The sequence below is a fragment of the Cynocephalus volans genome, chromosome 12 (genome assembly GCF_027409185.1).
Source record: "Cynocephalus volans isolate mCynVol1 chromosome 12, mCynVol1.pri, whole genome shotgun sequence".
Taxonomy (NCBI): Eukaryota; Metazoa; Chordata; class Mammalia; order Dermoptera; family Cynocephalidae; genus Cynocephalus; species Cynocephalus volans.
Genome location: NC_084471.1, coordinates 4517549 through 4542616, shown reverse-complemented (window position 1 = coordinate 4542616; position 25068 = coordinate 4517549). Strand labels below are relative to the sequence as shown.

Below are 25068 nucleotides of genomic sequence, written 5' to 3'. Positions count from 1 at the left end.
AGACGTGCCCCTCAGCCTTGGACTTCCCAGCCTTCAAAACTGTGAGAAATAAATTGCATTTCTTTATAAATCACCCAGTTTCAGATGTTCTATTATAAGCAACAGAAAACTAAGGCAGTTAGCAACCTGCATTTAACGTGTTAGCTCAGTTCTCCTAAATGAGAGTCTCAGTTATCTATGGAAGGTGGAGATTAAAACGTTTCACACACCAGCCCCATAAAGCGTGACTGCCCCAGTGCTGATGGATTCTGCCACGTTTGTTGTAGCTGAAGCAAATGCACGTTTTGATTTTTACTTGCTTTGGCAGGAGAGTGACTGTCCGAAGGCTTTCCCCATGTGGGGACTCCTGCTAGTAGTGAGTCAGTGAGAATTCCAGGTGTGCCCTGCTCTCAGCCGTGCTTTCTCCCTTGGAATTGTCTGTAAAGTGGATGATTGCAAATCTAATCTGACCTTAAAGCCACCAGGAAAGCTTGCTGTTTACAAAGTGATTTGTCAAAAGGTCCTCTAGAGGGTGGAGTCATCCTTTAGTCATAAAAAAGTATCTGTTTTGGAAATTGACTATTTCAATGCCTTGATTTCTTAAGGAACCACGGGTGGGGACATACTGTGCGCATTAGGCTGCAGAGACAGGCGCGAAGACAGCGGTGCAGGGCAGTGGTGCATCCGTGCCTCAGGACTGATGGCGTTCCGTGGATGGAGGGCTTCCCGGAGGAGGAGGCTCCAGGTCTTCCTGTGGACTGTGGGAGTCAGGGAGGGCTTCCCGGAGGAGGGTGTTGGTAAGCAGCAGGGATGGGGAATGAAGGCGTATTTGGGAGACCGAGGGTTTGCTGAGGTAAGTGATCAGGTAGGACCGTGGGGGCCCATGGGGCGTCCTGACAGTGCCACTGACCAGGGACTGCTCCAAGGGGATGTGTGCCCTTTCAGGGGCTCCACCTCTGTCCCGAAGGTGTCCTGGGCCCGTGGGGAGGGGGGTATGTAGGGCTGGTTTGGAGTTTCCTTATCTGTGAAGGGTGATGGTGATTTCCATTTGCTGGAGGTGTGAGCATGAGTTAGGTAGCAGAAGACCCCATGGCCCACCTTTCCCAACCCCCAGCCCCCAGCCCCTGGGCCCTTTCTGTCCAGCTGGCCGTGGGGCAGGTGGTGTGACACGCAGGGCTGGTTGCTGACCCTTCCCTGAGCTCTGCCGTCTTCCATCCCCGGCTGGCAGGGGTCCTGCTGGTATGTTTCTCGGTTTGTGTGAGAAGCCCTGAGAGCCCTGTCACTCACGGCCGGCTTGGTGCTGGATGTATGGGTCAGGTCAGGATGCAGGTACGGTAGAGACAGACCCCCCACAAACATAAGCAACTAGAGACGGGTCAGGGCTGTGACAGACTGTGTCCGGGAGTAAAGTGCGTACCCCAGCTGGGCCCCTTTAAACAGGAGGTGGTGTCCTTGGCCACCCCAAGCCTGGGCCCTGCCCGACACTCGGGTTATGCCTATGGACACAGCTCCCCAGTAGGGTCCAGCTTCAGCTTCCCCAAGCCCTGGGTTGAGGATAAAGGTCGCTGGTGGGCTGACCACGGGGGGTGCTCTGCCCCCACCCTTCCTAGGAATTACTGGGGGTGGCCAGGGATTCTCAGACTTTTCAGTCTTGTCTTGGAACCCCTTCACAGTCCCAAGTTATTGAGGACGTGAAAGAGCTTTTGTGTACAGGGTTGTACTTATTGCTATTTACTGCATTAGAAATTAAAACTGAGAAACTTAAAAATATATATTCATTGAAAAATGCCAGCTACAAATCTGTTAATATGAACACAGATAGCGTATTTTTATTTTAAAAAGTCACTACTTAAAAAAAATTAATGAGGGATGCTGATGATTTGCAGCGCTCTCTAGTGTCAGGGTGGGTAGGGGACAGTGGGGTGGCCTGTGCTTCTGTGTCCTGTCTGCTGTTGCGTCACACCACAGAGCCGCCAGGCAGGAGGCGTGGAAAAGGCAAACAACATCTTAGGATTATCACTAGAACAGTTTCAACCTTGTGGGTCCCCCAAAAGCATCCTGGGGACCCCCGAGGATTCCTGGGCCACACCTTGATAACCGCTGGTTTAAGCATTAGGAGAGATTCTCTGTCATGGTGAATGAGGGTGGGTTTTTTGTGCTTTGTTTGTTTGTTTAAATCTTTATTTCTTTTATTTTAAAATTTTAATTTTAAAATTTAGTTTACTGTAGAAAGGTTCATTCATTCAGGATTCAGAATTCAGATGGGGTTGAAGTTTCTGGCAGCTCCAGCCCCCACGTCCTGTGTCCAGAGGCTGCCACTGGTACTGGCTTTCATGAAGCCCTTCCAGGGCTGCTCCCTGGGACATATTTCTGTCTTTTTCTTTTTCTCCCTTCCCCGCGCCCCTTTTTTTCCAGTACACAAGTGGCAAGGCACAGGCTGGCAGGTCACAGCGTGCATTGCAGGGAGCCCTCCAGAGCAGCGCACGGGGCCCTCATTGTGTGGCTGTCCCCTGTAGGTAGACACGGACAGTACATTTAACCTTTTTTTGCTATTATGAAAACAATGCTGTAGTGAGACGCCCGGCCTGTACATCACCCTGCATATGTGAGTAGGAGAGATTCCTGGAAGCAGAGTAGTCATTTGACTGGATATTGCAAAATTGCCCTCCAGACTGCTCTCCAGGTAGGGAGATGCTGTCCCCAGGGCCCCTGCCCCCTGCCTCTTTGCCAGTCTGTGGGGGAAACTGGTTTCTCAGGGCAATTTCAGTTTATGTTTCTCTCATTATAAGGGAAGGTGAATCACCTTTTCATATGTTTAAGAGCTAATTGTTTTTGCTTTTCTGAACTGTCTGTATCTTTTGCTTGTTTTTCTACTGGGCTGTTTATCAATGTTAGAGCAGTTAGTTCTTTGTGAGTTGTGCTGAAATATTTTTTCCCAGATTGTCGTTTATCATTTATCTTTGACTAGTTGGGAAAGCTGGACCGTGCAGACCCTTGTTTTCAGTGTGCTCTGTCTTCTTCACTTGTGTCTCACGTCTCGCTTGGGAAGGCCGTGTCCCGTCCTGAGCCTACGTGTCCTCCCCTGTGGCCTCTTTTGCTACTTTAGTGCTTTCGTTGTCTACAGTCACGTCTTTGGTCCACTTTGAGTTTATTTTGGGAAGGTATGAGGTACGGAGCCAACACTATCTTTTCCTAGATAGCTATCCAGGTGTCCCAGCATTGTTTGCTGAATAATTTCTCTCTTCCTCTCCAATTAAAAAAAATGCCACCCTGATCACAATTGGGTCTGGGCCTATTTCTGTACATTCTGGGTTTTTCCACAGCTCTGCCGTCTTTTCATGACATAACTTTGAAAATGACTATGGCCCTATCATGTTTTCTTATGAGGCAGGGCTGGTCTCCCTGGGCATTCCTGCTTTTCACAGTTTTCTTGGCTGTTTGGCTTATTTTTCCTTATAAATCTCAGACTAAGCTTGTCTTGCTTTCTCTAAAATCTTTTTTTGGGCGGGGGGGAATCACGTTATGTTTGTGGATTATTATTTTACTTTTTATCCCCACCCTATACATTATTTTAGGAAGGGTTGATTCTCTCTCTCTGTATAAATTGTGGTGAAATATACATAACAAACTTTACCATTTTAATCGTCTTAAGTGTGCAGTTCAGCGGCATTAAGCACACTCACACCGTTGTGCAGCCGTCACCACTGTCTGCCTCCAGAGCTTTTTCGTCTTCCCAGCTCAAAGCTCTGTTCCCATGAAACACAACCTCCCATCCCCTCCCCAGCTGCCCTTTCCTCCTTCCCGTCCCCATGAGTGTGACTCCTCTAGGGACCTAGTGCAATCATACATTATGTGTCCTTTTGTGTCTGGCTTATTTCACTCGTCATCCTGTCCTCCAGGTTCACCCCCGTGGTAGCAGGTGTCAGAATTTCCTTCCTTTTTAAGGCTGAGTGATAGTGCACTGCGAGTTCATGCCACATGTCACTTACCTGTCCTCTGTAGATGGACACCTGGGCTGCCCCTGCCTCTCGGCTGTTGTGCATTGTGCTGCTGAGAACGTGCGGGTGCAAGTATTTGCTCAAGTCCCTGCTTCCAGTTCTTGTGGATGTATATACCCAGAAGTGGGTGATACGGCAGTCCTGTTTTAATTTTTTTAAGGAACCACCATACTGTTTTCCGTGCCCCTCGTGGCTGTGGTTCACACTCCCTGGCCATGGGTGCTGGAATCCACCCACACCTTCGCCTGAGAAAACAGTGAATCCACAGCTCTGTGCTGACCGGGCCCTGGCTGCCCTGGTCCCCAGCCGTCCTGGTGGGCAGCAGGAGCGATGAAGCCCTGGACTCCGCCTTCCACTCCTAATGGCTGTGATGTCCCTCCCTGAGCCTCAGTTTCCTCATCTCTCTAAGAAGGAGGGAGCCGTAGTGATAGCAGCTAATGGTTACCGAGTTCATAGAACATGCCAGGCCTAAAGAGCACCATGGTGGAGCCCAGAGTCCAGCCTCCTGCAGGCTGGTGCGTGAGGATGAAATGAGGTGAGGCGTGAGGAGCGTGGGGCAGGTGCAGGTCCTTGCTAAAGGGCGGCTGTTTGTAAAAGAATGCGGTGGGGGTGGATTATCCTAGACCATTCCCTGTCCTGTTCTCCCCAGATGAATCCCCATCTGCCCGCCTAGCTCAGTCTCTACCTCCTGCACCCACATCCAGGTCCAGCCACTGCCATCTCTGCTGTGCCTGGGCTGCAGCCTCCCAGTAGTCCGCCTCCGTGCCTGGCTGCCCGTGCTCCTGCAGCACCATTGGTCAGGGTGCCCACTGCGGCCTCATCTGCCCTGCTCTTTCCTTTCTGGTGTGTTCTGGCAACAGGACTCTGCCTGGCTGCTCCTCCGCCTGCTGGACCCAGGCTGCAGTGGGCCCTGCATGGTGAGCACTTCCACGCCGCTCATCCCGCTCCTGCCAGAGCCCCTAGCCCTCCTGCACAGCTGAGCTGTTGGATGCACTGGAGCAAGCGGTCCCTTGCCTGGGTGACAGGTGCCAAGTGGACCTCCAGGAATTCTGATCTTGCGCTTTTAACATTTTCTTTTGTTCACTGGACCTTAAGTGTTGTAGCAGGGACATAAACCGAGGGGTGGGGAGTGGCCATGGGCCGGGCTATGGTCCTGCCGTGGCTCACCGGGAGACGCGGCTTCCACCTACTCCCCACTGTGCACTGTTGCATGTGGGCTGGACAGCCCTGGTCTGGGCTTGTAGACATCCCAGGGCTTGGTCTACATGAGAGTCCTGTAGGCCTGATGCGAGGCTTTGGCCTCAGCTGGTCCACATTTAAAAAGATAGAAGTTGCCGGAAGGAAAGTGGTGGTTTGGAGGCACACAAAGGCTCTTTTCACCTGCAGGGATGTTACGACCACGTGTGTTTGCTGTGGTTCTGATTTGCCCAGGATGAGGAAATCCACCTGGCACACCCATTCATTTAGTGCCAGGCCAGGTGCTGGGTCCTGGGGACACAACTCACTCTGTTGGCTGTCCCAGCCCATGGAGGCATCAGATCCAGACCTGTCCAGCGGGAGTTCTGTGCGGATGTGGAGCGGGGGTCGGAGAGCTTCCTGGGAGGATGGACTGGGGTGGTCCAGGTGGGAGGCCGTGCTCAGGGCTGACTCTGAGTTTCATGGGTTTCATGAAGTCTCCTTCGCCCTGTGGTTGGTTTGTCAGTGGAGTGTAAGGGGTAACTCTGAAACCTGGGCGTTGGCTGGCTGCCATCAGCTGTGCCCAAGGCCGCCGCCTTCTTTTTTTTTTTTAAAGATGACCAGTAAGGGGGTCTTAACCCTTGGCTTGGTGTTGTCAGCACCACGCTCTCCCAAGTGAGCGAACCGGCCATCCCTATATAGGGATCTGAACCCATGGCCTTGGTGTTGTCAGCACCACACTCTCCCAGGTAAACCACGGGCTGGCCCTATGCCCAGGGCCTTCTGCCAGTGGCTCTCCAGAGCTGGCTCTCCTCCCAGTACCCCCGTGGGCTGTGCCCTCCTTCCTGGCTTCTCCATCTTAGGAGGGACATGGGATGGGGGAGAAGCTGGCCCAAGAGGAGCAAGAGCAAGAATCCTGGGTTTCCTCACCAGGATTCTTCTGTCCCTGGTAACTTGGACATGGGCCGTGCCTTGTCCCTCACCTTTCCTTAAGAGGACTCGGCGGGTGGCAAGGCCCACACACGAGCATGTGATGCTCAGGCTGCCAAAAGTAGGACCCACGTGCTTTGCAAGGGGCTGAGGTTCCTGCTGGCCCGCCTGACCCCCGGTGGTGGGTTAGTGCACACTGGGACCTGGTGGAGGGTTCTTGTTCCGCCAGCCACTTATTCCCAGGTTAGGGGATGGTCAGCGACAGCCCACGGGCCAGACCCCACCCAGGGCCGCCTGTTTCCACCTGTTCTTGTAAACAATGTTTTATTGGCACACGGCTATGCCCATGTTGCACGACAGCAGAGCTGGAAGGTTGTACAGAGGCTGTACAGTTCACCAAGCCAAAAATATTTACGACCTGGCCTTTCACAGAGCGGGTTTGCTGAGCCCGCTCAGGAGCAGCTCCCCGAGCGTGCAGTCTGTGGCAGCATCGTGACGCTGCAGTGCATTTGGAGAACAGCCTGCTTCCAGACAGCTGCGAGCCGGCACCGCTTTCTGCTTTCAGGAACTTGGGCAAGGGCAGTGGCAGGAAGATGGAGTGAATCCGGGGAATCCGGAAGGTGCTTCCTTCCAGCTGTCTCCCTGGCTGGATCTCCCCGAGTCCTGGCTGCTAAGAGCAATGGAGAGAGTTGAGCAATGAATGCTTCTGCTAGAAAGGAATTCTCGAGTGTGTTTCCTATTGTTAGTTGAGTTACTTATGCAACACAGAGGTTTTGGCCTGCCTACTTGCTCCTAAAATGTAGGTTTTCTTGCTAGCATCGTTTTGTTTAAATACATGTCCGTGTGGCCACTCTGCCAGACGCCTCACTCAGTCTCAGAGGCAGAGTGGCCTGTGAGCTGTCATAGTGTGATGGATGCGTTAACAGAGGCATGTGATATGCTGGGGAGGGCGGGCTGGTGGGTTCTGAGCTGCCTCTGGGACTGTCCTGGGTAGAAGCAAGCTCAGGCTCTGGAGTCCAGCAGAGTCAGTGTATGTTCCTGTTGTGCCACTTGTCTCTTACCGCGTCACCCCTGCCTCGGTTTCCCCACCTGTCAGTTGGTTAAACAGTAGCTCCTCCCTCTGAGCATTGTGGCAAGGACAGATTGAGCCCTGGCGTGGGGGAGGTGGGCAGTTGCGGGGCCTTGCTGCTCTCACCCTTTCGTTCTGCCTTGTATCTTTGGAGAAAGGCTCGTTGGGTGAGAAGCTGTCCTTCCAGGCTGTGGATGGAAATATGGTGCTGCTACTATTACTGTGACTGTGATTTCCTGACCAAGGACGCTTCACGGTGGACCCACATTTGGGTGGTGGCCCTCTCTCCTAGGTGTCAGAAGATCCGGGCCCATTAAAAGACAAGGAAACTGAGGCTGCGGGAGGGCTGGGCTTGACTGGGACACCCTGGCTCAAGAAACCTCCCTCTCAAGCCTTTCAGGTTGGTCCAGGGATGGGGTCAGAGGGTGTGGGGACAAGGATGGGCTTAGTGACCGATGGAGGGCCCGAGGGTGCTGTGTTTTTCCTGAAGCAGCCTCCTGCTTCCCAAGGCCTCCAGCCTGAACCCCCTATCTATATTTCAGGCATCACGGTCCTCACTTCCCAGTGTCTGCAGCCCCCACTTACCCATAGGCCCTCCTGTCCTGTCCTGGACCCTGGGCTTGGGTCCCTGCTCAGAAGTGCATGATGACAGGTGCTCGAGTTGGCCTTGGAGCCTCTTCCTCTGCTTCGTCACCTATCAAATAGTGCTGTCCCTACAGTGCCCCAGAGGTCATGAGAAGACAGTGCCCATGGAGATGAACAGCGACAGGTGAACGCTGTTTTGGAGAGTGGGGTCTGCATTTCTGCTGCTGTCCAGGTCCTTGCGGGCACCCATGCCTGTCGTCCTCTCACCACCCACCGGCTGGGGCCCTTTAACATCCTCTTACAGCCAAGGACCCCAGGGGTCTTAGTTTATTTTGTGTTGCTATAACAGAATGCCACAGACTGGGTAATTCATACAGAAAATAAATGTATTTCTCATAGTTCTGGAGGCTGGGAAGTCCAGTATCCAGAGGCCGGCATGTGGAGAGGGCCTTCCTGCTGTGTCATCCCATGGCAGAGGAAGGACAGGAGCGTGAGCGTGAGAGCGAGCATGAGGGAGAGAGGAGGGGGAGAGACGAACTCACAGCCGCAGGCCCTTTTACGATGCCATTAATCCATTCTTGTGGGCAGAGCCTCTTGACCTAAATGCCTCCATTAGGCCCCACCTCCTAACACTGTTGCATTAGGGATTAAGTTTCCAGCGCATGCTTTTTGGGGGACACATTTACATAATTTTTTTTCTTTGGCGGCTGGTTGGTCAAGGGATCTGAACCCTTGACCTTGGTGTTATAACACCGTGCTCTAACCACCTGAGCTAACTGGCCAGCCCAGGGGGACACATTTAAATTATGGTATTTCCACCCCTGGGCCCCCAAATTTACATCCTTCTCACATACACGATATATTCATTCCACCCAGTAGTCCAAAAGTCTTAACTTATGCCAGCATCAACCCCAAAGTTCACAGTCCAGAGTCTCATCTGAATCAGATTTTGGTCAAACTCAAGGCACAAGTCATCCTCAGGCAAATTCCCCCTCTCGCTGTGACACTGTAAAATCAAACAAGTTATCTACTTACAAAATACAGTGGTGGGACAGGCATAGGAAAGATATTTTCATTCCAAAAGAGAGAAATAGGTAAGAAAATAGGGGTAACTGGTCCTTAGTAAGTCTAAACCCAACAGGGAAAATAACATTAAGTCTTAAAGCTGCAGAATAATCTCCTTTCTCTCCTTTGATTTCGTGTCCTGCATCCTGGGCCCCTGGGCAGGGGCTGGGCCCCCAAGGCCTCAGGCAGCTCCGCCTCTGTGGCTTCACTAGGCTCAGTCCACCCAGCAGCTCTCACAGATTGGAGTCTTGTGCCTGCAGCATTCCCAGGCTGGAGCTGTGAGCTGATGGCCCTGCAGTTCTGTGGTCTCAAGGGCTGACTGAAATCCTACGGCTTCACTAGGTATTGCCCCAGTGGGGACTCTCTGTGGTTACTCCACCCTGAGACAATTCTCTGCTGGGGCCCTGCCTGTCTGCGGTATCTATTAAAATGTAGCTGGAGGCCACCATGGCCCCACAGCTCTTGCATTCTGCATGCCTGAAGAGTTAGCATCATGTGGACGCTGCCAAGGTGTGCAGCTTGTTCCTTCTGGAGCAGTGGGAGCTGCACCTGGGTCTGCTTGATGCACTGCTGGGGCAGCCAAGGGGTGCTGCACTGGAATTTGGGGAGCAGAGTCCCAAGGCAGTGCAGGGCAGCAAATGCTGAGGTTCCACAGGCACCTCTTTGGAAACCATGCCCTCAAAGTCCTTGTTTGCCTCAGTGACCTTTAAATGCCTTTGGGGTCATTTTCCCATTGTCTTGATGAATAGCACCTGGATTCCTTGTTGGCCATACTAATCTCTTTAGCAGATAGTTGCTTGGCCATACCCTTGGTTTGCTATCCTAAAGACACCTTTTCACTGTTTACACGGCAGGCTGCAAATTTCCCAAATCTTTCTGCTCTTCTTCCCTTTTAATTATAAATTCTGTCTTTAAATCATTTCCCTCTTGTCTCATTTTCCATAAGAAAAAAGAAACCATCAGCACCTTGAGTGCTTTGCTGCTTAAATATTTCTTCTGCCGGATATCCTAGTTCATCATTTGTATGTTCTGCTAGAGAGGTAAAGTCCTAGGATGTGAACACAGTTCTGCCAAGTTCTTTGCAACTGTACAACAAGGATGGCTTTTACTCCAGTTTCCAGTACCTCGTTTCTCAGTTCCATCTGAGCCCTCATCAGAATAGCCTTTACTGTCTGTATTTCTACCAGCATTCTGATCGTGACCACTTAAGTAATCGCTTAGAAGATTTAGGCTCTCTCTACAGCTCAGATTCTTCTGAGCCCTCATCAAAGCTGCCCTTAATTCATGGCAATCTAAATTTTTTCTAGCCTGCTCCTCCAAATTATTCCAGCCTCCACCTATTATCCGGTTCTAAAGCCACTTCCACATTTTCAAGTGCTTGTTATACAAACAGCTCACTTCTCGGTACCCATTTTCTTAGTCTGTTTTGTGCAGCTACAACGGAATACCCAAGACTGGGTAATTTATAAAGAACAGAGATTTATTTCTTACAGTTTTAGAGGCTGGGAAGTGCAGAGCTGAGAGTCTGGCATCTGGTGAGGGCCTTTGTGCTGTGTTATCCCAAGGTGGGAGGCAGAAGGGCAAGAGAGACAGACAGAGAGAAGGGAAGGGAAGGAGGCTAAACTCATTCTTTTTATCAGAAAACCACTCCCACAATATCTGAACCCATTCCTGTGATTAGGGCATTAATCAGAGCCCTCATGACCTAATCACCTCTTAACATCATCTATCAACACTGTTGCATTGGGGATTAAGATTCTAGCACATAAACCTTTTTTTAAAAAAATTGAAACATAGTTGATTGTACACATTTGTGGGGTACAGAGTTGAATATCAATACCCATGTGCAGTATGTGATGCTCAAATCAGGATAATTAGTATATTCAACATTATACAATATAATAATTTTTTTGTGGCCCTTTACTAATTTCTCACTAACCGCTCTTGTCCCCTCCTCCTTTCCCACCTCTGGTGGCCTCAGTTCTGTTCTCTTTTTGAAAGTTCAATGAATTATTGTGATTGTTGTATCTTGTCTTTCTTTTTTTAATTTATTTTTTTAGCTCCCACTTACGAATGAGGACATGGAGTATTTCTCTTCCTTTGCCTGTCTTATTTCATTTAACGTAATTTTCTCCAAGTTCATCCATGTTGCTGCAAATGGCAGTATTTTGTTCTTTTTTATGGCTGAGTGGTATTCCATTGTGTGTATATACTACATTTTCCTTATCCAGTTATCTGCTGATGGACATTTAGGTTGGTTCCATGTCTCGACAATTGTAAATAGAGCTGCGATGAACATGGGAGTGCAAGTGTCCCTTCAACATGATGATTTCTGTTCCTTTGGGTTATACCCAGCCATGGGATTGCTGGGTTGTATGGCAGTTCTATCTGTAGTTGTTTGAGGAACCTCCATACCAGCACATGAACTTTGGGGGACACGTTTATTTATTTATTTTTAAAAGATGACCGTTAGGGGGATCCTAACCCTTGACTTGGCGTTGTCAGCACCACCCTCTCCCAAGTGAGCCATGGGCTGACCCTAGGGGGACACATTTAAACCACAGTGACAGGGCACAGAGAACAGTCATGTAATGCATCTGGGGTCAGACAGCGTGGCTAGCCAGGTTCTGCCTCAGGCTGCTCCTGTCCATGGCACCATGTGGCCTGGCAGTGGTCAGCTGAAATAGCTCACGCAGGCAGCACTCCCCGTAGGTTTTCCACCCACCATGGTACTTAGGGCAGCTGGAACAGACATGAATCAAGCGAGACCCTGCTTGGTGCTGGAGGCACAAGGAGGACTCAGATGCTAGACGGGCGAGCACCCATGACCCACCCCTCGGCCACAGTAGTGGGTGATGGTATGATGGTGGCCGTGGGTCCCTGGGCAGAGGTGAGATGACTGAGGGTGGGAGTGTGTTGGCCCCGGGCGGGCAGCTGGTGCTGAGCTGCAGGAGTGGGATGGGAAGGCCGTCTAGGACAGACAGAGGGAATGGACTGGGCAGCCTCCTGGAGGCCAGGGAGATCCTGGCACCTCCTATTGGAACCTGCCATGGCAACAAGAGCAGGCTGAGGGACGGCCCCACCCCAGCTGCTCAGCTGCAGCATTCCTTAGATGGGTCCCCTCCTGTCCTGGCCCCCTCCGGACATGGCTGTCTGGTTTCTGCTTCCCAGAGCTGTGCCCGATCCCTTTGGGCATCTCAGTAGCCCTCATTTTGCATTTAGATCTTAGCTTCTGTTTCCTGCATCTGCCCCCAAGCTTGCCAGGGAAGGAGGCGGGCGAGTGGGCGGACACTGACGTTTACTGAGCCCTGTTCCTTATGTGGCTGCAGCAGCTTGAGATGGAGGGATTCCCACAGTGGGGTCGTGGAGCCGGCTTATACCGGTTCGTAAGAGTTAATTGCTGTTTTCAGGAATTTTATGAGCTGGCGATTAATAAAAATCAAAGTATATAAACTTACAAGTACATACGTTATATTGAAAGCAATAGTGTTAACTACTTGAAACTCATTGTTTCTGCGTTATTTCGCTGCGTTTTCCTGTGTGTGCTCCTGGGCTGCTGGGGCCTGTGGTGGGAGCACTGTGTACGGGCCAGGTGTGTGTTTTCACCGAGGGAACAGGCAGGTGCTGCCGACAGGGCTTCACCTCCTCTTGTTGACTGTCTAGACTCAGGAAAGCGATGAGCAAATGTTAATGTGCAGATTAAACTTCACTGGAACGTCATGGAGATATTCTGCTGCTATAAAACAGCTACCGACTTCAGCAAGGAAGTTTCTCATGTCGTAGACTAACAGGCAAAATTCCCATCACGTCTTCCTTTTCACCTTTGTTGTGGTTTGTTAACGTGAACAAAGATAGCAGCCAGCATCCGGTGGGAGCCGTACGGGAGCGCCCTGTGGAGACAGGAGCTGAGCGCAGACTCACGGACGTGCTCGTGAGAGTCGGTGGCTCTCCAGAACTCACCTTATGCCCTATTCGTATTAGATTGTCATTGGTGAGTGCCCGCTGCCTGACCTCACCTGCATGTCTGTGTGCACATACGTCCCTCTGGGGCTGTCCTTAAACACTAATCAGCTTCTCCCTGAGCCTGGGCAGTATCCCAGTTCACAAAGGAGGAAGCAGAGGCTCCACCAGGCCCCTGCCAGCTCTCTGGCTCCCCTGCTCGCAATGCTGGGCCACCCTGGTGATGGGGTCACAGAGCTGGCAGAACCCCTCTTGCCAATAGGTACCCCAAGGCCCGCCCAGCTCACGCCCTCTCCCCAGCCCTCCAGGTAGCTTAGCACAGAGCAGCTCAGTTCCTCCCACAGGGGGTTTTGGCCTTACCTTTGTATGAGAGAAAGCTCCAGAAGATGCTTCCCAATGGGAAGAAATTCAAGCCTCCTCCTAGAGAAACACCCTAGATTGTCAAAACCTTGGAGTTAAATTTTTTGTAAGTTTTTGCAGACTTAGGGACTGCGTGCTTTGGCAGGGCCCGAAGGCAAAATCCTGGGAAGACCCTTTGCCTTGAGGTCTCTGCCAGTGACAGTTTTGCGCAACACACGGCTGGCCCTGGGAGCCGCGTCATGGCAGCCTGGCCTTCCTGCACGTCCCTTGCTCTAAAGTATGTGCTGCTGCCCGGCATGTGCTAAGCAGGGCTGACAAAGACCCCTCGTCTGCAGCTCAGGCCTGCCCGGGCATTCTGGAGAGCTGAGCCCCCACGCCCGGGGACTGCGTGTGCTGACAGGTGGGCAGGGGCACAAGCCTGCACTGGGCTTGTCAGGAAGTTTCCTGGACTCCAAGCTCAGCAGGATGATGGGATTAAAGGGGGAGCTACTTGGAGGAGGAAGAGTTGGGATGGGAGACGTGCCAGAGTCAGACATGCCAGGCACCGTGCTAGGAACAAACGCGGTGGCCGGAGGATCCCAGAGAGGTCAGCAAGGCTGGAGCCGCATATTGGGGGAGAGTGGCAGGGAGTGTTGGGTGAGATGGTGCGTTTGCTCAGGTTCTGGGAAGTCCTGGGGTTTCAGCAGGGATGACGCTGGTCTGATTTTCCCCTTTAAACCCTAGCTCTGCCTGTCCCTTCGAGAAGGGGCTCTGTGAGGCCTGGGTGCTGCCGGACCAGGCTGGGGTCGGGACGGGGAAGTGGACAGATGTGTGGACTGGTGTGGAGGTGGGGGCTGGCGTGTGGCACAGGTTGGTGGGGAGTGAAGAACGAGACAGTCAAGGCTCCCTGTCAGGTTTTGGCTCAAGGGGACCATGAACACGATGTCATCAAGCACGAGGGTGCCTCGGGCCTCAAGCTCTGTACTGGCACATTCGAGACACTGGCGAGACGTCCAGCAGGCAGGACCGAGGTGCGAAGCGGGGTGAGGGAGGGGTTCCTGGACAAGCCACGTGTCATTGGGTGTTAGAACAGTAGTGGCCAAGTCCAGGGCAGGGTGAGGGTACAGGGTCTGCTGTCACACTGCAGGGCCTCTGGATCTCAGGGATCCAGACTGGCCCCGGGAGTTGTGTTACATTCGGGTTTGGGCCTCCCCCTCCTGGGGCAGTTAGGGAGGTGCACGTGTGTGGCTGTGGCTTTGGGGTCACTGGGGGTGTTGGTTAGAACAAGGCCCTAGTTGAAGCCCCTCCCTGGCCCTCCCGTTCACCCTGCAAAGCGTCAGATTCTGCCTCATCCTCAGCCCCCCAGCTGGCCGGTTGGCTGTTCCTTTGCGGGTCTAACCTCTATCCCAGGCCTTTCTGACCTTGGAGTTTAGGGGCCGTCTTCCCCAGAGGACTGAGACTTGGCAGGGGCCAGGTGTTGGCTGGGACTCGCTTTGGTGGGGGTGGAGGGAAGTGATTGGGTTTTGCTCAGTGTTGGTGAGTCCTCCAGGAATATTGTTTAGGAGTGAAGGTTAGCGTCTTGTGGGAAAGCAGACACTGTTTATCCAGGGACCAGTGGGAGAGCCACCAGGTGACTAGGAGATGAAGGGTATGCTGGCAGTGAGGCCCCGGCACAGGGAGCGTCTGGCTGCAGGATCCAGAACTCTGTGTGATGGTGTGAAGGAGCCGTGGCTCTGGGCAAGTGCCAGCGACCAGGAACCACTTTTTTTCTTCTTCAGAATTGGGCTGGGGAAGGGGAAATAAAGTCTTTTGTGGTTTCCAAGCCCAGGGTTCCCTGGACACTGCTTTCTTTGTACGTCCAGAAGCAATTCAGCGGGTTTCCTAAGCAGCGTGCTTTTGTGTACCAGGGCTAGCTGGGCTGGCCTCCATCCTGCTTGCAGAGAGGGGCCTGGAGCCTGGCAGGCGCTGCCCTGGGCTGAGGGTATCTGCCCTACCCTGTTGCACAGGACCAGGGTCCTCGAGGCTCCTGGGCAGCAGGCGCCACTCTTTCTGGGCTTGTTGGTGGCGAGCAGCTCTCAGAGGCATACGGTTACTGGGTCCTTGCAGTGCCGTGTCTGGAGCAAGATCTGGAATAGCCACAGCTGAGCAGTGTTTCCAAGCGCCTCTGCTTCCAGATGGAGGTAGGAGGGTGGTGGGGATGGGGGCACAGCAGGTGCCACTCTGAGTGATGCCATCACCTTGAGGAAGCGCTGCTGTCTGTGGGCAGCGGGCCCCGGGTGACTCGTGCTCTTCTGAGAAACCATCTCGGTCCTGAGAAAGCCACGCTCCCCTCCAGAGGGTTGCTGGTGAGTTCAGACCTGCTTGTTCAGTGCAGGGAGGGGTCCAATGTGGGTGGGGGGCACCTGAGAACCAGCCTCGCTGAGGGAGCCAGGAAGGCAGGAACTGGGCCCCTCTCAGGAAGTGCAGTGAGAGTTTGTCCTTGGTGTCGGTCTGCGTAGGACTTTTTAGGACAAGAGGAAGGGAGGCCAGCCAGGAGGGCAATGTGGCTCCATCAGGCACAGGGTGGGCTGCAGGGGGTCTTGGGGTCCCTGAGGTGCCCAGGCTGGGCCTGTGGGTGGAAGGGAGGGGCGGGTCCCAGGCAGGTGGCTGGGCTGCAGGCTGAGGAGTGAGCTTTGTTCTCGTGGAACGTGGGGTCTGGGGTGGGTGGGTGGAAGTGTGCAGAGGCCTGGAGGGGGCCGGCAGGGCACGCATGGCAGCAGCAGCCAGGACGGAAGGTGCAGATGAGACTTGGGCAGTCAGTACCCAGGAGATGTTGGCTCAGTGGAAAAAGCTCCCACTCAAGTCACACCTGGAGCCTGAGACCCAGCCCTGGGACAGCAATCAGTGCACACATAGTCCTTAGTCTCAGCACAGAATTCACAGCCACCTGGAACCTGCACATGTGACCTTACTTGGAAACAGTGTCTTTGCAGATGCCACAAGATGGGGTCGTCCTGGCATAGGGTGGGCTTGGGGGGTGCCAGTGTGGACTTGGAGGAGCAGGCATGGGCTGGAATTTCAGCCTGGACCCGTGCCCGGTGGTGTGGTTGGGGAACATATCTGACTGCAGCATGGACAGTTCATCCTTTTGAGGACCCCAAGGGAGAGGGCCGTGGGGCCAGGAGCAGGCCCTCTGGGACCCCCGTGCTGGGGAAGCCCATCCAGGCACTGGGACCCCAGGCCTGGCCTCTGCTGCCTGGTGAGCATTGCATTCTGATGGTGGCAGACAGGACACTGGGCGCCTTTGTCCCCCTCATGGTGCTCCCGCCCCATTCGCTTGCCAGAGCCAAAGCAGGGAGGCGGCCTCAGCCTCAGGGAATGTGCGAATCCCAGATGAGGGGGTGCTCAGCCCCAAGCCCTGCAGGCAGCCAGTGGCTCCAGGCGTGTGAAGCGCAGGCTTCCCGCTGGCCTCTGAGGGTCTGGGACTCGGGGGCCCCCAGCTCACCCGCCCCCGGCCTCGTGGGAGGACTCACCTGGGCTCTTTGAGAAGCAAAGGAGGGAGGTTTTACATCGCTCCACTTCCCCGCCAGATTCGTCTTCTAATGAAGGAGCAGTAGGACGGGTGGCTGCCGGGGCTGGGGAAGCGGACGGGAGCTGGTAGCGCAGAGTTTCAGTTTTACGAGATGAAGGGAGCGCTGGAGATGGAGGGTCCACTTAAAAATGGTGATGTTGGCAAATACTACGTTAGGTGCATTTTGTCATAATAAAAAAAAACTTGGGGAAAAAGGATGCAATAGGAGAGCGTCGTCAGACACTTGCAGGGGAACCACTACAGACGGCTGAGCTGACGCTGCTAGCGCAGGGTCCCGTGTTGCCCTCTGTCTCTTCGCACACCTGTCGGCCGCAACGGTGACCATTTTGCAATTGTTGCTTCAGAAGGACGCGTCCCGTGCGAGTCCACCAGAGGATGTTCCAAAATCCTGGCCTGCCTGTCTGGTGGGTGGCGGGTGACATGTGTGTTACTCTCCCATGCCAGGAGAGCACTTCCGTGCACGGGGCCTTCCCTGCATCTCGGGGCTGCTCCTAGGGTCGGGTCTTCAGAGGCGGGGTCACTGATCCGAGCGCATCCGTGTCCACGGCCCCCGAGCTAGCTTTTCTTACCCTTCCAGTGAAGCTGAAGTTTGTCGCCGAGTTGGTCTTGTCATTCCCCCCGATGTACTCCAGCTGTCTCGTGACAAAGGCATTAATCCTTCATCTATCATGTCAGCGACTACATTCCCTGTTTCATTACGTATTTTTAGAATTTTTACTTTTTAACAAAGGGAGGTTTTTTCCTTTTGTCCAGTTGTTGGACTTTTTTACTTGGTGATGCTATTTTCCATCCTCTTAACGTAGACCGTTATCTTCTCTAGGGCTTCGCTAAGTACAATGTTCTTTTTTCGTTTGCTTTGTACATTTTCAAGTTTAGTGAACCTTCAGTCCCTCTGGAAGTCACAGTTCCTACTTCCATTTTTTTCCAAATGGCCGGCTCATGCCCCCCATGACCCCCGCAGTGTCACCCACTCCTGGACTCCTCCCAGTTCCCAGGGAAGTTTGGGTGTCAGGACTGCTCCGTGCAGATTCTGTTTCCTGTGGCATGACTCAGCAGCCGTGGGGCTCAGGGCAAATCTGGTGTAGTCTGACCAAGGCCTTGGGGTCCCTTCCACTGTGAGCCACAGTGCCGAGGAGAGCAGAGGCAGAGGGCACATCGGGGCTGCAGACAGGCCCATCCCGGTGTGACTTAACTGTCTAGTGGGTGCTTATGTGCTGCAAAGCATTCTTACCTGCCTCTGTCCTTCCCCAGGGAATGTTCTGGCCGGGCCAGGACCAGGCTGATGGATTCTATCCAGACACTCCCCCGTTCCTCTCTCCTTGCCCCTGGGCCAAGCACTGGCACTCAAGATGTGTCATTGCGAATTCCCAGAATACTTTGCCTTATTGGTATCATTCCTGTTTCAGAGGTAAAAACCACAGCTCAGGAAGGGGGTAAATGGCAGAACAGGATCTGGGCCCAGGGGTGTCCCGGGCCCCACCTTCCTGCAGGTCCAGGGCCTCTTGCAGAAGTCGGAGCCTCAGGTTTGTGGCAGGGGCAGCCCTCAGGCCAGCTGGTCCCTGACCTGCAGCCCCAGGGCTAGGGTTGGGGCTGGAGGATCCCTTCCCGCTGGGCCAGCCCTCTGTGGTCCTTAGAGCAAGGCTGGCTGGACGTTCAGAAGAATAGCCACTCCCCTTGCCCCTGCAATTTCCTGGCCCAGGTGGACAGAGACGTGGGGAGGTGGTAGCCCATGGTGTGTCCATGTCTTGGTTGTGGATGCAAGTGTGAATTTACACTTCCTCTGTGCGGCACGCAGTGACTCACATGTCCATGTGACATTGCACCAGGCCTTGGCTCGACTGCCTCAGGCTGGCAGGGAGGCAGACAGGCCTGCAGTCTGAGGCCTGATGGTGGTACGACCCTGCCTGGCACTCAGAGAAGTGAGGCCTGCCCTGAGTGTGGGGGGAATCCCAGAGAGTTGGGCCAGGTGGGGTGGGCAGGGCCTGGGCTCAGGTGCCACCAGGTCTGGAGGAATGTGCGGAGGCACTTGGTGCTGAGTGTCCCCGCGGTTGTCCTGGGCAGTAGCTGTAGCCGCAGCTTCCACCGAGTTCTGACAGTTGTTAGGGGAATTATGAGAGCGGCCAGCCCTCATTCCCTCTTCACCGTGGTGTCTTCCCTCACCCTTGGGTCTCTGCGCTGCCTCGGGGAGCCAGGCTGGGAGCCCTGGCTTCCTTCTGCCCTGCCGGGAGCCGGGGCTGGGGGTGCTTTGGTGGGAGGCCGTGGAAGGAGCTCAGCAACTGACCGGGCCTGGCTGGGGTGGGGTGATGGGTGGCCTGGCCTGGTGGGTGCGAGGTAGGGTCTGTGTGTCCCAGGTTTTCTTTGAAAAGCTGGACTGGCCTCTAGGGCAAGAGCTTGGTCACGGCCCATGGCGTGGGGCCTGGCCTGCAGGAGGGACGGTGCTCTCAAAGCAGCAGGTGGGAAGCAGATGGGTGACTGAGCGACCGAGTGACCGCGCCTCCCTCCTTCTCTTCCAGGGACCCCGAGCATCATGTTAAGGTGAAGCAGAGAAGCTCAGTGCTGAACATGCTAAGGAGGCTGGACAAAATCAGGTTCAGAGGTCACAAGAGAGATGACTTCCTTGATCTAGCAGAGTCTCCAAATGCCTCGGATACCGAATGCGGAGACGAGATACCCCTGAAGATACCTCGGACCTCACCTCGGGACATTGAGGAGCTGAGGGATCCTGTGAGTACGCTGACCCCTAGTGTCCCTGCCTCCTGGCCCCTCAGTGTCAACCCCAGTCCTCAGGGACAGGAACGGGGCCTGCTCCCCCTCGTCCGTCGCGCGCCTCCCACCCCGTACAGACCTCACCGGGCGGGCGGCTGGTCCTGGATGGAGCCTCCTCTGCAGCAGGGGTCTGCGCAGCACCTGGGTTGCCCTGCATTCCTCGCTATTTTTCCTGGGCGGTTGGTGAACTTCTCATGCAGAAGTGAGGTGGAGGCCCCCCCACCCCCCAGGCCTGAGCCCTGTGAGTGTTGACATGGGGTTGGGGAGGGCTAGAAGCTACTGGCACCCGGCCCTTCTGTGACCACACCAGGGTGGGTGTGCCAGCCCCCAGCAGCCGGCTGAGCCCCCGCTGGGCCGTGTGGCCAGTGGGTGGGGAGCTCTTCATTCAGGCAGCAGATGTCCACTGAGCACTCCGCGAGCCCTGCGGCCTGGGCGGGAACCAGGCATGAGTGGGCCCTGCCTTCTGGAAGCTGTGTTTCACGGGCTGGGGGGTGGGACGGGCTCTCCATGCCCCCTTCTCTCTGGCTGGGTATGATCACTGGGCTCAGTGTCAGTGATTCATCTGTCTGAATCCTCCCCACTGCCAGCGAAGAAGCCCAGAGCCATCTCCTGCCAGTTGTGGACGTCACCCCCGGGTGCACACCAAATTTGATGACCCCATGGTTTTCTCTCCTGGCTCCTGAGCCAGTCTTTCTTTCCCAGTGTGGCCTGTGAGTGGTGGCCTTCCCTGGCTCCTTGTATTATTAATGCTTTATAATAGGACAGTGACTGTGCGTTTGCTCCTGGCAGGAATTAATAATTTACTGGCGCTGCCTCCTGAGAGCCCTGCAATCAGGTAGGTGGGGCTGCTCGGCTTCCCGGGGCCTGCGCTGCAGAGCCGGGAGGTGGGCGCCTGGCCTGCCTGGATGCCTGCCTCTGTTCTCAGGTAAAGGTCGGTCCCGCAGCTGCTGGCCTGTGAGTGGGCCAGGACCCCAGCTCAATGTGTCCCTTCATGTTGGTTATGTCCCAGAGCTACAGGGGCTTGTCTTGGCAGGAGAGCTGTGTCTTGCCTGGCTCTGGCCCGTGCAGGTATGGAGGACTGTGGCCTGGACCATCTTTGGGCTGAATGTGCGGTGGGCATCTGGGGACAAGAACTCCCCCCTCCCCCCCAACAAACACACACGTGGTTCTGAGCTCAACACATCATGGCGGTGGGATTGGCAAGGGAGGGGCGACAGGGATCCCACCCCGAAGCTGGGCTGTTCTCCTGGCTTCTCATCTTCTGCTTGTCCATCTGTCTGTCCAGCCAGGGCTGCATGACAGCCACCTTGCTCCAGGTATTGTCTAGATAGAGACCTGGCCTTGACCCAGGGCTGGGCCCTTGCGTCTGAGTGTGCGTGTCAGAGGTGGGGTGCGGCAGGGTGGGGAGAAGAGGGCGGTGCCATCTTCAGGGCCAGCCACCCGGGGTGGGGTCCTTGGCTGGCCATTCACCAGCCTTGAGGCTGGCATGCAATCTGGTTGTACCTGCCCATCGTGTGGTTGTGAGATCACAGGCGCTGTCTTGGTAGAACACAGTGCCTGGCACACAGTGCTGTCCCCCTCCCTGTGATGGTCTGATCAGCCGCCCAGCCAAGGGCCTCCTACTAGAAGTGGTCTCTGCATGTGGGCAGCGGGCAGTGGGCTGGGCTGCGAGAAGGCTCTGAGGCTGTGAGCTCAGGGCTGTGTGCCGCGTGGGTGAGGCAGGCGGGCTGTGTGGCTGGTGCGGCGCTTTGGTGTTGGTGGAGGGTGAGGTTTAGGTAGGGGGCGGATCTGGGGTGGGGGTTGTGCCAATGCTGTGCTAGGCTGGGTTTCTGTGGCCACCAGGAAGAATGTCAGCCCAGCTCTGGCACTCCCAGTCAGTGGGGGAGTAGAGAGTTTGTGAACATAGATTCTGGGACCTTGGCTCAGTGTCCTGACTTCAGGCAGCTTTGCTTGCCAAGGCCACTTCAGGGAGAGGTTCTGTCCTTGGGGGCAGGCCGTGGTCCCCAGGGTGTGTTCTGGTGGGTGAGCTGGAGGGTCAGGGCAGAGGGGAGCAGGTCCAGTTTTGCAGGTGCAGGTCTGGTTGGAGCATGGGAGAGCAGGAGGCGAGGCTGCAGGATGTCAGAGGTCTGGACCTGGGGCAGAGCATCTGGATTTGGCAGAGCACTGGGGATCCCCAGCAGGGGAGTGTCGGTGTCAGAGCTGGCCACTTTAGGGTGGTTCATTGGGGAGTGGTCTGGAGAGTGTGAGCTCCTGAGGGTGGCAGAGTGCAGGGCTGGTTGGATGGGGCATGGGGTGGTCACAGGAAGGGCAGGTTGTGGGTGGAACTGGCTCTGACGTGCAGGTGGTGGTCCATGAGGTGGGAAGGGTCCTTGGGTGACATGTTGATTTGGGAGGGGTGTTGGCCCGTTGGGCTGTAGCTGGGGGAGGGGAGCAAAGGCAGAGGAGGCTGGGGCAAGGTCAGACCGTGGACCTGGGCTCTGCATCCCTGAGTCAGTGTGTGGGGCGGGGGGGAGGTACAGAGAGGGAAACCACAGTGGGGACCCTGACACCTGGAATCCTGTCCGGGTTCAGCCTCATGGGAGAAGTGGGCCCTGTTGGGGGCATCATGTTGAGGGCCAGGTCAGGCACTTACTCACAGAAGATACCAGGTCAGGCTGTTTAACTGGTTGTAACCTCAGCCTCAGCATCCCCAGTTTTAGAAGGGGACACAATAGTGCCTGCCTCCTAGGCCTGCTTAGAGAATTAACTGAGATGAGATGTGAGCAGTGTATGGCCGGCATCTTGCTCAGTGTTAGCAGGTGTGTAGTTACTATTACTAAGCACCATGAAATATGGACTCATAAAAGCCTCCTGGTTCTAGGACCCCTCTGCAAAGCCACATTCCTGCAGCTCATAGGTCACGCTCATGAGACCCCTGGGGTGGGGGTGTGCAGTGTGTACCCTCCTACTCCCACCCGCCATGGTTGGTTTTTACAGCCATATTGGGATGTGTCCACACAGCATGCAGTTCACCCATTTTAAGCACGCAATAAAGTGGTTTCTAGTTCCCAACTTACGATGATTCAGCTCAGAATTTTTCGACTTCATGACAGTGAGAAAGCCATGTGCGTCCAGTAGGAACCATGCTTCCAGTGCCTGTGCAACATTCTGTTTCTCACCTTCAGGGCTGTATTCAGCAAATTACATGAGGGCTGGCCAGTTGGCTCAGTTGGTTAGAGTGCAGTGTCACAACACCAAGGTTGGGTCTGGATCCCCATACTGGCCAGCCGCAAAAAAAAAAAAAAAAAAGAAAAAGAAAATTAAGTGAGACGTTCAGCACTATACTATAAAATAGGCTTTGTGGTAGATGATTTTGCCTAGCTGTAGACTAATGTAAGTGTTCTGAGCATTAAATATGTAGGCCAGGCTAAGCTATGTGTTGGTAGTGTCTTAGTTTTCTGTTGCTTATAACAGAATATCTGAAACTGGAGAATTTGTAAAGAAAAACAATTTATTTCTTACATTTCTGGAGGCTGGGAAGTCCAGTGTTGAAGGGGCACGTCTGGTGAGGGCCTTCTTCCTGGTGGGGACTCTGCAGAGTCCCGCGGTGGCGCCAGGCATCACATGGCGAGAGGGCTGAGTGTGCAAAGGTGCTTTCTTCCTCTCCTTTTAAAGCCCACAGTCTACTCCCATGATAACCCATTAATCCATTAACCCATAATCCATTCATGAGCACACAGCCCTTATGATCTAATCACCTCTTGTAGGTCCCACTTTTCTAACACCATAGTCGGATTTCCCACCCTCTTAATACTATTACAATGGGAATTAAGTCTCAGCATGAGACTTGGAGGGGACATGTAAACCAGAGCAGGTGTTTATTAAGTGCATTAATTAAGTGCATTTTTGACTTCACGTTATCTTCAGCTTATGACGGGTCTATCGGGACATTACCCCATCGTAATTCAAAGAGGATCTGTATATTCACAGTGTTGTGTGAACACTACAGTTGGTTTTAGAGCATTTTGTCATCTGCAGAAGAGACCCTGATCACTTTCGCAGTCACTCCTGTTTCTACTCCCGGCCTCCAGCCAACCGCCAGTCTGCTTTCTGCCAGCATGGATTGACTTGCCGATTCTGGACATTTTTCATGTAAGCGGGATCATATAACATGTGGCCTTTTGAGCCTGGCTTCTTTCACTGGGCGTGTTTTCAAGGTCCACCCACGCCGTAGCATGGATCAGTGTTTCATTTCCTTTTTACCACTGAATACTATCCCACGTCTGGATAGACCACATTTTGTTTGCCCATTCATCCGTCGATGGACACCTGGGCCGTTTCCACGTTTCGGCTGTGATGAATAAGGCGGATAAAGGCGGAACACTTGTGAACGTGCGTTTTCATGTGGGTTTGCCGGGCCATGTAGAGACTTTTGTTTTCCGAGGAGCTGCCAGTTTTCCATCAGCCTTGTCTGAGGGCTTCCTTGGTCGGGTTAGCACAGATGGGAGCCTGCTCTGCAACGGGCCGCCCTTGGCTGCCTCCCTCCCGACACTCCAGAGCTCTTCTCCCAGGTGGGGACTGAGTGGCCTCGCTCTCTGCAGCCCCTCAGGGTCCCACTGTGGATGTTCCTGCCAGCTCTTGGTGTCTGTCACTCCCACAAGCCACATCACCTCTGGGGAAGAGCTGGGTCATGGTGTCTGATGGCTGTTGCGAGGCCACCCTCCTGCAGGGTGCGTGGTGCATCCACAGCTGCCCGGGGGGCCATGTGCCCACCCCCTTGTGTTGGGGGACACAGGTGTTCTGAGGCTTCTCTATTTGTTGGCACAATGGGTAGAAACGGCAGCAACAAGTGGCTTTAGTTTGCATGGCTTTTACTATGGGGGGGTTGGTTGTCTTTGCATTTGTTTGGTCTTCATTCATTTTATTTCATTTATCCTGTGAAATACATGAATGTAAAATTTACCGTTCTAAGCACAAGTGTCCAGCTCAGTGGCGTGAAGTACTCACAGTGCTGGGGAATCACCCGCATCCAGCTCCAGAACGTTTCCATCTTCCCCCCTGAAGCTCTGCACTTGTGACATGAGGACTCCCCGCGGCCCTTCCCAGTCCCTGACACCGCCGTTCTGCTTTCTGTCTATGAATTTCACCACTGTAGGGACCCCATCTGAGTGACTGGCTGATCTCTCCAAGCTGATGTCCTCAAGGGTCATCTGAGGTATAGCAGGTCAGTCCTCATTCTTAGCTCCTTTTTTGTGGACTCGCCATCTGTGTCCTGGGGCAAAGTGGCTGAGAGTTGAGTTCAGACCCGATTGGGAGGGATGGGGTGAGGAAGGGAGGAGGTCATAGGTGGGCTTGAGGGTCCAGGAGGCGGGTGTGCAGGGAGGGTGCACAGCAGTTTGGGGGTGATGTCCAGGTCAGGGTGTGGCTGGGCTAGGTGGGCACCTCAGAGCTGGGGACAGCATCAGGGGTGACTGCAACCACAAGGAGGCAGAGGGGCCGACACCTCAAAGACCAGGAGATGGAAGAGGGTCCCCCAGGCCCACCTCCCCTGAGAGGGCTGCAGGAGAGGCCTAATAGGGAGGTTGCAGCGGAGGCGGACGTTGGTGTCTGGAAAAGGTGCAAGAGCGGAGAAGTGGCCCCACCCGCCTCTC

The 25068-nt window shown here is 54.3% G+C and overlaps 1 protein-coding gene across 2 annotated transcripts in view; it reads left to right on the top strand.

Annotated features, from left to right (window-relative positions):
* The window catches only part of GRAMD4 (GRAM domain containing 4), an 89418-nt gene that overhangs the window by 18507 nt on the left and 45843 nt on the right, over window positions 1-25068 (top strand). Inside the window, exons 1-2 of one of the 2 annotated variants that reach the window (XM_063075121.1) lie at window positions 18548-18591; window positions 19186-19396. In XM_063075121.1, the coding sequence (XP_062931191.1) occupies window positions 19235-19396 (162 nt within the window). In that variant the 5' untranslated portion in view covers window positions 18548-18591; window positions 19186-19234. Of the gene's footprint in view, window positions 1-18547; window positions 18592-19185; window positions 19397-25068 lie in introns of those variants that run through there. The other variant, XM_063075120.1, reaches the window with a different exon arrangement.